Source organism: Triturus cristatus, chromosome 9, assembly GCF_964204655.1.
Source record: "Triturus cristatus chromosome 9, aTriCri1.1, whole genome shotgun sequence".
Classification (NCBI taxonomy): domain Eukaryota; kingdom Metazoa; phylum Chordata; class Amphibia; order Caudata; family Salamandridae; genus Triturus; species Triturus cristatus.
The window spans coordinates 1,222,099,124-1,222,111,697 of NC_140592.1; the positions used below are offsets into that span (position 1 = coordinate 1,222,099,124).

Genomic DNA, 12,574 nt, shown 5'->3' on the forward strand with positions numbered 1-12,574 from the left:
CGGCTGCGGGCAGCGGCGGCACTCGGCGGGATCGGGGGCAGCCTGGGCTCACTCACGGAGAGTGTGCGCGGTGCGTGGGGTGACCATCTGAAAAGTTGTTTGTAAACTACAAATTCGAAATATCCAACTTGTTGAAAATACAGCCTTGGAGTGCTTAGATATTCTCAAATTCAACAGAGGCAGGTAAAAAAGAAAAACAACATTAACACGCACCATATCCGGGTAAGAGGAAGTGCTTACAACTCAATAATCATGGCACCTGCTGGAAGTGCCTAAAACAGAACAGCTGTGCATTGTATCCTTACAAAGACAGAGTGGGTAACCACCCATTTTACTCTCTCAAAGTAGCCATTGTTTGGGTATCACCTTATAAATGACTCATGGTGTCATTTGGACTTTGGCACATGCGCTGACCGCCGAACTCCCACCTTGTACGCTGTATATAGAGGAGAGCGCTGCACCAGGTTTCTGGCACTAGATCCACGATGACTCCCTTGCCAGAAAAGTTTGATAAACAGGCGGACTGCCACAGGGCGGCAGATCGGGTTTTCAGAAGGTCCACTCTCTGCAAAGTTCTGATTTGGATGCAATAGCTTCGCTAGCGGCTACACTAAAGGCTTCACTAGCGGCTACACTAAAGGCTTCACTAGCGGCTACACTAAAGGCTTCACTAGCGGCTACACTAAAGGCTTCACTGGCGGCTACACTAAAGGCTTCACTGGCGGCTACACTAAAGGCTTCACTAGCGGCTACACTAAAGGCTTCACTGGCGGCTACACTAAAGGCTTCACTGGCGGCTACACTAAAGGTTTCACTAGCGGCTACACTAAAGGCTTCACTGGCGGCTACACTAAAGGCTTCACTAGCGGCTACACTAAAGGCTTCACTAGCGGCTACACTAAAGGCTTCACTAGCGGCTACACTAAAGGCTTCACTGGCGGCTACACTAAAGGCTTCACTGGCGGCTACACTACAGGCTTCACTGGCGGCTACACTAAAGGCTTCACTAGCGGCTACACTAAAGGCTTCACTGGCGGCTACACTAAAGGCTTCACTGGCGGCTACACTAAAGGCTTCACTGGCGGCTACACTAAAGGCTTCACTGGCGGCTACACTAAAGGCTTCACTGGCGGCTACACTAAAGGCTTCACTGGCGGCTACACTAAAGGCTTCACTGGCGGCTACACTAAAGGCTTCACTGGCGGCTACACTAAAGGCTTCACTAGCGGCTACACTAAAGGCTCTATCGAGCCCAACGAGGCAGGCGGGGATCTTTAACTAGCCCATCGCCTTTGAGGATCTGGCAGGCCTGTCGGCCATAGCCTAAATGGCCCTCTGGAAGTCTTAGGTGTCTGTTACAAAAAGAAATAGTGGTGAATCGAAATAATTCAGTAATTTCGAATCCCTGGTAAATACCGAACACTTTCCACAACATTATTTTTTTTTATTTGTAGTTTGCGTCAGTACAGAAGGGGACTAATCCAATGCAACAAGGACACGGCGCTGTCCCTAAAGGAGCCCTCTGACCACAAATGCTAGTCAATATCACCTCTGAGCAGGAACGGTACAAAACAGAGTCATTTTCTGGGGTAGCTGGGAAGCTAAACACTCTACAGCACAGTGAGCAAATGTCCCAGATCAGAGCATACTCAGGCCACTTAACGTGCAAATCAAACAGTGATCAAGCAAGTAATCATGCACTTGTGGCGCTAAAACGAAGGCTTCCAAGTCACCTGCAGAGAACAGTAAAGACTAAATCTGGCCCAGCGGTTAGAACTACTGGCACTGGAACCTGGAGACCAGCATCATGCGATTCAGGGCTAAGCACTTTATGCCTGTCCCTAAAAACTGTAATGTGTGAATTGCATTTCTGCTATCCTAACTTGATATGCAGGTTTCCACCTGCCCACTCCCAATGTAATATGCAGCACTCTTGCTGCTTCTTAGATAGGTTTGCGCGATATCAATACATATACGTACATACATACACACAGGTACTTGTAAATTGTTCCCAAATTTAGAATCATGGACCGAGATTACCGAAGAATTTTTTTTTTTTTTTAATAAAGAAAGTATAGTACATGTCTCACAACAGAATCCTATTAGTAATGACTTCTCAAAATAGAAAATCAAGTACCACTATATAAAACCAGTAACATAAAAGTCAATTGCTTCAGACAAGAACAAAATTAAAAAGTAAATTGACAAAATGAAGAGAGATGGTTGAGTGGCCAAGTCTTATGATGATAGACCGAGTTAACTTCTCAATCAGAGGTTTCGAAAATGAGGAATTCGAAAACTTTACAGATCTTTATGCCCGATTAGGATTCAACACCTGCCACACCATAAACAAAATGTAATAAAATGTATTTTCTCTCTACTAATACAATACACCTGGCTACTAAATGAATTTCTTTTGTCGTACCATTTTAGCACTTTGAGATAAAGACAAACTGATATTTGACATGCTTAATTCTTTTCGCCAATGAGCCATGGATTACAGATACGTGTAACATTTTTCTACATTTCCATTTGTTTGTTGTCAATTGTAACTAAAAGAAGTTGTATTCCAGTTAATGGACAAAGAGGCCACAAGAGAGCGCGAGTGCCGAGAAGGCATTAAGTGGGTGAAGTCAGGGAAGCAAAGTACTCCCCACAATATCCCAGACTGCTCTCTAGCTGCTCAAAAGTCTGCAGTGACAGAAATGTGAAAATCTGAGATTTTATTGTGGTTGTGGCTGTTTTGCCCTCACACTGGTCACTTCGACAGAAGAGCTTCCCGTGGGATTCCCAGGGGTGCAGCAGGTTTGTTTGCGGTACCCAAGGGAGGGGGGGTAGAAAGGACTTGCATCACTGAAACACATGAATACAAAGGTGGACAGGAAATAAGGACTAAGCAAAAACCAAAGGAAATGATGGACGGAGTGTTGAACATTGCAAGCACTCACCCCCAGTCAACTGATCTGGGTTTAATCCATCATCATTCTTTAGCCCACTCTGCCACCCCAGTTCAGACATGGCCATATGCAAATCAGTCTGAACCCGTGCCTCATGGGAACAGTCCAGCCCGAACTGCCAAGTCATGTCTTCCCTGGACTGGAAACAAGCTTCCTAGGACCGGTTTCTGGCATTTCAGCCGTCTTCAGCCAGGCTTGCTTGAATCCAGTGGCAAAGTGAGCAAAGGGTTTTTGCTTTGTTCGCCATAAGTTGGCAGGGTATGAGTCCCTTGCTCACTACGCCACTGGAGTCAAGCTATCCTGGCTGGCTAGGAAGCTTGTTTCCGGTCCAGGGAAGGCATGGCTTGGCAGTTCGGGCTGGACTGTTCCCATGAGGCACAGGGTCAAGACTGATTTGCATATGGCCATGTCTGAACTGGGGTGGCAGAGTGGGCTAAAGAACGGTGATGGATTAAACCCAGATCAGTTGACTGGGGGTGAGTGCTTGCAATGTTCAACACTCCGTCCATCATTTCCTTTGGTTTTTGCAGGAAATAAGAACTACCAGGTCCTTCGATGCTGCTCATTTTGCTGCCTCCTGCCTATTTACTGGTGCCACAAGGTCTCCAGCTTTACTTTTGCTTTCTTAGTTCTATTATATCCCAGTTTGCCCCAGACCTTTTGAACTTATCTTCTTTGTAGTCACTCCGTTTTTCAGCTCAGTCTGAAATGTGTGCACCACCAACACTTCCTTGCTTCCAGTGTAAAATATTTCAAGATCGGAAGGGTGATTCACGCAAAAAATATACACAAAAAAACCCGTAGACTTCTGCCTAACATTGGTGCACAAGTGATCGTTTTTGGGCCTTTACAAGAAGCACGACCAAAAATATCTGCAAATCGTGGATTTACATGAGTGCTTCTACATTTACTCCAGCATAACAGACTAGATCTCCAGGAGTATTGTACACTTGCTGACTTCTATGCCCCTTTCTTCCTCCACATGGAGCGCATTCCCTTCACTTCCACCATCTGAAACACAAGGGTGTCCGAGCCACTCTCAACCTACTCACACACGTAAGCTCCCTCTGAGACATGAAGCAACAACCTCTCGGAATGCTTGTGCACACACACACACAGTTTCTACTATCTGACTGTTCTGACAGGACAAACCCCAATTCCTACTGCTAAACCCAAGACTTCTAGGACTGGCAGTTTTCCAGGATAGAAAGACGGATTTCAGAGGAACTTCCACAAATCTCATCCTGTGATTCAAGAGTAAGGAATTTTGACCACAGATTCAGCTTTCGTAACTTGCCGTAATGACAAGAAAAGGCTTTGTGAACTGGGCCCACAGCCTCCCTTGAAATTAATTCAGAGGGCAGTTTTCGGACGAGCCATTTCTCTTACAGAGGCAGCTTCAAGCACAACACAGATTAATCTGGTTTCCTATAAAATACAGAACTAGCATTACCGTCACGAAGAAGCTGTATGTTATGTTATATATATTTCTAAAGCGCAACAGTTACCCGAAGGTGTCCTGGCGCCGGCTACTATCCTCTGAGCACAGATTATTATGGGGATTCTACACTTTAAAAAGCGAGGTCTTTAGTCCCTTCCTAAATGCCATGAGGTCAGTGGCAGCTGTAAGCTGGAAGGGAAGTTCATTCCAGGCCCTTGCGGCACAGGTGATAAAACTTCTCCCTCCCCATGTGGATTTTTTAATGTGTGGTACTGTCACCATCTTAGCTCCTAGGGAGCGGAGAGTTCTTTTAGGAGTGTACCATTGAAACAGCCGCTTCAGATATTCTGGTCCTATTCTTTGGAAGGCCTTGAAAACGGTGCATAAGGATTTAAAACGCACCCGTTGTCTGACTGGTAGCCAATGAAGTCTTTTGATTTCCTTAGAAACTGAAACACATTTTGATGTGCTGGTAATCAGTCTTGCTGCCGCGGTTTGCAAAAGTTTACGTTTATTTAGATATCGTTCTTGAATGTTCAGGCAGAGGCCGTTGCAATATTCCAACCTTGATAAAATAAGAGATGCAACAACTGTACGTTGACTGTCCTCCGGCAGAAACTGTATTACTTTCTTTATCATTCTAAGAGAATGAAAGGTGGCTGAGGCAACGGCATCTGATCACCAAAGTTTAGTTTGTCATCAACTATGACTTCCAGGTTCTTAGCGGGTTTAGGGGGAGTGCCCAATTCTTCCGGCCACCAATCGGGGGTCCAAAAGTTGGTATTGTTTCCAAAAATTATGATCTCAGTTTTTCCTGAGTTAAGCTTCAGGCAATTCTGTGTCATCCACAACTTGACTGCTTCCATACAGTCATGAAACCTCTTACTCTTTCCTGGTTCATGTCCTGGCAGCAGAGACACAACAATTTGCATGTCATCCACATAGGAAGTAAGATAAAAGCCGAAGGATCTAATCAAGGCGGCTAAGGACGATACGTAGACATTAAAAAGAGTAGGGCTGAAACAAAAACAAAAATGAACGAGTAGGTAAGACAGCAGTAACTGTCACACTTGTAGGAGTGTGACGGTTATTAGTTATGGTGTTACTGTAACTGACAGCAGCAATGAGCGGTGCAAGCGGAAGTGACCTGCTGAATAGGGCGCCGACATTTATTTATTTACAAATAAAGCACTGCTAAGTTGCCTCACTTCAACAGGAGACCGTGTCCCGGGCAGGGAGGAGTCCTTTCACAGGGGTGCTACAAGTCTGTGGATCTTACCTGAACGCGGAGGCTCGCGAATATCCCAAATCAGGACCCGTCCATCATCCGAGGAACTGGCGAAGACATTGTCATTCACAGGGCTGACGGAGAGCCCGTACACAGCATCCTCGTGTGTGAACACATCCGCCGTCTGGTCGCTAGAGGGCGCCGGGAGACAAGAGAAAGAAAACATTTATTTCCATGCATTGGTTTGTCACTCGTTATAGTAAACAGGCATATGACGGCAACACATTAAACCAATAGGGTATTCTGTGAATACCAGGGGCTACTAACGTGATCTCTAATCAAGCCAAGACTGGCTCAATTTTCCTTATTTAACAAAACTGTTGATAAGCAGAGCAAGCGTTGGTGGCAATAAATTCCCAACCATCAACCCCAAAAGAGCCATGGAAACTCTACCAAAATAATAGTTTTTTGATATAATACTGCCCTGTGGAGGTCTTAGAAACAACCAGCATTTATGTAACATTCCATTTCTGCATTAGATGATAGATGGATTGATGGCGCCCCCTTCTTTAGAAGTTTAGATAAACTATTAAAAAACAAAACTGAACATATGCACAGAATAAGTGTAATTCTAATGTATACCAGATTTTTGTTAAACTTTAATACTGCAATAAAGGAAGAAGACGAGTGCTCCATAGGCCAAGTATGACCAATGCTCAATGAAGCCCCACTTTATGGGGGTGTTGGGGGATGGGCATTACCCAGGCACAGCATAAAGGAAGTTAATCTAGAGCTGGCAGAATCATACAATCAACGGCTTTAATGGGTGGCACTGGCCAAGCGAGCTGACCCTATGAGGCAGAGGTCTTCAAACTGTGGGGCGCGCCCCCCTCGGGGGGTGTGGATGGGTTCCCAGGGGGGCGCGAATGCCTCTGCAAGTATATGTAAATGAAGATGGCCTGGAAGTGCAAGCGATGTTTATTTGCTGCATTTCCAGGCTGTTTTCATTTATTCCGACCCGTGATTTGAGTGCCCTGGGGGCAGGGGTCACTGAGTGTGGCTGGCAGGGCCAAAGAGATTACTAACAAGCATTTGGGAAGCAATAGGTCTTGTATTTGCCAAAATATAAGCTACTGGCATTGTAAATGACAATGCCTTTTATTTATGTTTTAAAAACGAAAACAAATAAAAGGCAATGCCATTTACAATGCCAGTACTCAAACCCGCATAAATGTGAGACCTATTGCATTGCAACTGCTCGTTATTTCTTCACGTTGAGATTTCATATATTATTCACGCCACTAATTTCAATTCAGGTTTACTTAAATATGCAGTTACTTGGTTGGGGGGGAGGGGGCTATGATTTATGATGCAAAGGAGGGTGTCGCCAGGAAACCTGGGCGTTGCAGCGCTTACTGTTCACAATTAGCCTTTAAAGAAGTTAATGAATAGACTTTGAAACTGCCTTGAAATAATGCATATGTTTTATTAAACAGACGTAGTAGAAGAACTCTTGGGCGCACATAAATGTCCCCAATTGGAACAGCATTGTATTAAGCACAACACAAGTGAAACCCAACAGGGGCTGGGACACGGAACATTTTCACTGGTGCAGAAACATGTCAAATCTACCTTCACCGTTGCTCATTTTTCTGCTCACCTAATGCTGCATAGATGAAGAGGCATTCATGAATCCATGTATGAAGAGCCATTCATGAATCCATGTATGAAGAGGCATTCATGAATCCATGTATGAAGAGGCATTCATGAATCCATGTTACATAAAGGTTTTTGCACCAGGGTGAAATGAAGAAACGGGTCTCAAACCGCATGAGCGCGTTTATGGACCCCTGTACATAATTTTAAGTGAGTTATAGATATATTATCAAAGAAGCTCTGGTCAATGAACGACCCTCAACAAAAACAAAGGAACCAATTTTGCGTTGTTTGCAATTTGTGTAATTATGAATGGACAGGCTTATTTTGCCTGAAACAGTAAAGGCTGCACAAATACTTAATGCGAAATCAGTTCATGGTGTGTTTGTCCTGGTGAAAACTATATTTGTTTGAGAGTTTGTTTGAATATGCGTTTTAACTGTGCAGTAATAAATACAACTTTTGTACTTTGCGTTTTCCATCGTTTATTTTTTTATGCTATTGGTTGTGTTTCACGAGGATGAGTCTTGCTGGTCTGTGTCTTGGTTTTGAGCACGCGGAGGGATTGCGGCTTTCACTTGTCTCGGTTGTCATATTATATTATGGGATGAAGAGGTAATCATTTTTTGTTTCAAAAACTTTATTAACATTTAAAATGAGCACATCAAAGAGTGGGTAGTTCTAACATTCGGTAGGCATGTCATAGGTGCCTGAGAGCTACCGGGCCTAGTTCTAGACTTGGTGAGCACCTGTACCTCACACAAACCTAGAATGCTTCGCTTGAGGTCCAGGGTATAAGCAAGGCCACTGGAATTATGCAACAGAAGAGGGGCAAATTATGAGACAGAGTTGAGTAAATGATGCGGCAAGAATAGGCAAATTATGCGGCACGATTTTAAAATAATATTGCTTCATTATTTTTTCATTTTAAAACTTGGTAACACTGTCTGGGCATTGATTGCACCTCATTAGGACCAGTTTAATACCGAAATATAACTATAAGCAACAGAAAGAAGACCAGGCCAGCTTTGCAAAGTGCCTTCCACCGCACGGCACCATGTGTCATAGCATTTTTACTAACTTTGGAACCGTTTGACCTAGAACCATTTTTTTGTTTTGAGTAATATCAGCAGATGAAGCAGCAGATGGTGGATTATGTGTCAAATCTATAAAACACCTAAATACAGCATTAAGCAAGTACAAGATTACCAGTCAATCTTTGCAAAGGGCCTTCCACTGCTCCAGAGCACTTTCCCACGTTTTAAGTAAATTGTGTTCCATGTGAGGTAGAATCAAGTTTCTTTTGCTGGAATCTGCAGATTATGAATTATGTAGCAAATGCGGTAAACTCAATTATGTGGAAAACGCTGCTGCTGCTGCAGAAACTCAGGATTCCAGTGGCCCTTGCTTTAAGCGACTCAATCAATCAACGGCTGGATTATTTTTTAACTTTCTGCATTACCACCACACCTTTCACTTTCAGGCAGAGGCTTCTCAGAGTCTACATTAACCATTCAGGAGCAGTTTTTGTGTGAAGGTTGAGTCCAGGGGGTGGCAGGAAGAAGGCCAGCAGGATTGCATTCAGATCCAGAGCCCGAAACCTCTTGACCACTGGGGGCCTCACAGCAATGGTCCAGAAGACAGAGGAATGGAGCGAGATTCATAGATATTGTCAAACAGAAGGCCCAGAATAGGGAGCACTGTATGGGGACTCATTTTTATGTTTACAGATGGCCAGAGACAGCTTCTTCAGAGAGATACCCCAAAGAAGGGGACAATAAAAGTGTTTTATTTATTTATTTTTTAAAGGTTCATTCATTAGTGAAGCTGGCGCTGCTTCCAGGAGTGTAAGTGGCCACTGCTGATTATCATTAGGGAAGCAGATGCAGCAGGACTGGGCCCAGGGGTTTGAGGGGCCCACTGCATCACAATTATGACAGAATACCTTTAAAAAAGGGGCATGGCAGCTTATTTTTCTTTCTAGCATTAGGACCGAGGTGATGGTCCGTCATGATGGGGAAGAGGTAAAAGATGCAGAAGAGTAGCCTGCTACTCAGAACTACAGTTATCATTAGCGCAGCAGGTGTAGTTGCTTTGGGGCCCAAGAGTGTGAGAGGCTAACACCACCTCAATTATGGGGATATGTAAGTTTGGGTTAATGCATGTTTTTGTTAGATGCATTTGCGGTTTTATTAGTCTCATATTTAGTGCAGTTTAAGCTATAGAAAAAGTACTCCTGAAATCAACTCATAAGACCTGCCACTTGCATGCAACCATCTCCCTCCTGCTCCCCAATCCTTACCATTAAGTTTTGGAGGGGGGCCCCAACCTCAAAACATTTTTCTTAGGGGGGCTCAGAGCAAAAAAGTTTGAAGACCTCTGCTATAAGGGGTGCGTGGTAAGGAAACAATAGGGCGTTGCCCTTTCATAGACGCCTGCTGACCCACTATACAACACTTCTTGTAAATGTTAAATACGGAACAAATAACTTGCACCCTTTTAAACATGGAGTCTAAAAAGGGCGAGATCAGCATATACAAAATCAATGACATCACGTACCTTTCGATGTCATGCAGAATCACTTGCTCGTCATTTCCTAAAGGGAGAGAATAAAGACATTTAGAAGGGTCACTCTTCTGGACGGTGGGTACCTGAGATGAACCAGGGATGTAAATGAGAGAGCGCGGTCCTACCGGGTGACAATGGGCCCACCCACCAGGCCTACCTTTAAGAAGCATACTCCTCGTAGGAAAGCCGTCTGTGACCACCAATCAATAAATGCAATAAGTTTCCTCATGTGTCCAGTTTATGTCACAAAAATCCACTGTACTGCTCTGCTGGCGGAGATGTGCAAAATCTGTAAATTTACACCAGCGCTGCGCATCGAGTCATGGGTAGAGGTTCTCAATCTGCATGAATATCTACAGCCAAAATGTCGATTTTCACATGAGCACCCCCCCAATCCCCCCCGCGACAACCCCGCTAAATGATTAAATATTGGCAGTTCCTTTCCGCTCTATGAATTGCGCCTTTACCCCGCCCTTTGCAGGTATCTATGCACATCCAGAGTTGGAAATGCCACAGAACACATTTGTAAACACAGGGGCGGCTCCGTCGCCCCACTGCTCTCAGAGCAGGAAACATAAAATGATGATGACATCGTTATTATCATTTTAGTTTTTGCAGGTTCAGGCTTAGGGCGGGGCGGGGCTGGTAGCACAGGGGAGGAGTGGTTTGCACACTCCAAGTACACATGACGGTTTGGCCGGCTGTCTTGGGACGGCCAAACAGTCATATGTACTTACCATGTTCCTCACCAGGCTGTAATACATAGCCTGAGCCTGGTGAGGAACATGCCCAGACTCCAATGCAGCATTGTGATTGACTTTGGGGAGCCTGGGTGCTTCCTGCTTCCGGGACTCGCTAGAGAAGGAGGCACGACGGTGAAGAGATGGTCACGGCGGCTGTGAGGAGGTAAGTGGTGTTTGTTTTGCATTTTTTTTCTATCCCCCCACCACCTGTGCCCCTCCACCCCCGTTCCATGCCAGCCACTACTATGTAAACATCCACAGTTACCGGTTTTCAGGTATTTACTACAGCTTTCAAGGCACTCTATGGCTTCCTTTAGCTCACCTTTCCCCTTCTACCATGCCGTTTTCGAACAGAAAAGTCCTTTAAGTAGGAACACATAGGTAAAACTCCCAATTTTCCAAAACAGATTTGCTTCTTACAAATGCAAACCCAACTTTTTATGCAACTTAGTGACTCCTATTTCTGACACTTAGACGTGCAAAGGGCTCGTGAATTAAGCTACATTAATTGCTAAAAACATACTTTACTTTATCAAATCACCCAGTCTGGTTATCCATTTTGTCAAATCTGAACACCAAAGACTCCTTGCCTCCATCAGCCCCCTCCATACTGTAAGGCTTCTCTCTTAATGTTCATCCCCACCCTGTGCAAACAGCGCACATCTCACGTGCCTCCTCCTCAACACCCGCTCCCTTGTCAAACCTGCCATCAAAGTCTCAGACCTCATACACAAACTCTCTCCAGACCTCCTATTCCTCACAGAAACCTGGCTTAGCCCATCGTTGGCCCCGGACACAGCAGTGGCCACCTACCCGGGTACAAAATCAAGAGACAAGACAGAGCCAACAAACCAGGAGGCGGCATAGCCATCATCCACTGCAAACAGCAGACACCAGCAGCTGGCTGGAACATTTAGCAATCAAAATCATCACTCGGATCCCCCCCCACAACTCTAGCAGGAGGACTTTTATACCACCTCCCACAAGATCTAACTTCAGCACCTCCCTCATGGACCGCGGTTGGATTGGCATATTCCTAATTAGTATATTTAACTTACCTTTAAGTCTCTAGTATATGGTGCAAAGAGCACAAAGAGCTGTATGTTTAATGCCGCTAGTGGACTGCAATACCTACTGTGCCATCCACTATAGTGGCAGTGCAGACATGGCTCCAGGCCTACACTGTAGCCTGACATGCACTGCAACCTCTCAAAATAAATCCTTCTGACAGGGGAAACCTTCATCTTATATATTAGTAAGTCACACCTATGTAGACCTTGTAGCCCAAAAACCAAGGTACACAGAATTTAAAAGTGGTACATGTATGACATGTAATATTACCATGTCCCTGTAGGTACAAGTGCCAAAAAGCTATTTTCTCTGCGGCAGGCCTAGCTGTCCTATGCAGAAAACCAGAGTACAGATTAAAATACTCTGACTGTATTTAGGGGATGGGACCAGCTACAAAAATCGTTCAACAATGAATTTTAATAGTTATTAAAAATCCAATTTAAAAGGTAGAGTGGAAGTTTAATAAATACTAAGGAAAAGCAACTTTTCGAAAAAATCTCGGGTGACTAACTGCGGCCGTCTCCTCCATCTCCCCCTATGGATCGACGTCTCTGGGAGTGCCTGCACAACCTGAGCGAGCCGGCGGACAGCACAGCGTGCAACTGGTGGTGGGAAACACTGGAGATCGCGCTGCGGCTTACAGATGCCGCGATTGTGAAGTATGTGTCCCTGCACAAGCAGGTTACATGGCGGCAGGCTAAGAAGATTCCGACCCACCGGATGGCTTCGAGAGGCAGCCCCCATTTATAGCAGAGCAAACACAGGAGGTGGTCAATTGCAGGACAACAGTGAGTCCAAGCAACACGGCGGGACCGGCAAGGTGAAACGGGATGCCGGTGTAAAGAAGCAAACTGCTGCCAGACCCGGCATACAAGTAGAAGGGGGAGTTTGCTCAACCGGCGGTTGCCTC

General features: G+C 45.0%; 1 protein-coding gene across 1 annotated transcript in view; it reads right to left on the reverse strand.

Moving 5' to 3' along the window:
* Nucleotides 1-12,574, reverse strand: part of DCAF5 (DDB1 and CUL4 associated factor 5) — a 351,953-nt gene that overhangs the window by 196,529 nt on the left and 142,850 nt on the right. The window contains exons 3-4 of the mRNA XM_085627298.1: nt 9,842-9,878; nt 5,678-5,817 (exon numbers count right to left, since the gene is read on the reverse strand). Of these exons, the coding sequence (XP_085483424.1) occupies nt 5,678-5,817; nt 9,842-9,878 (177 nt within the window). The remainder of the gene's footprint in view (nt 1-5,677; nt 5,818-9,841; nt 9,879-12,574) is intronic.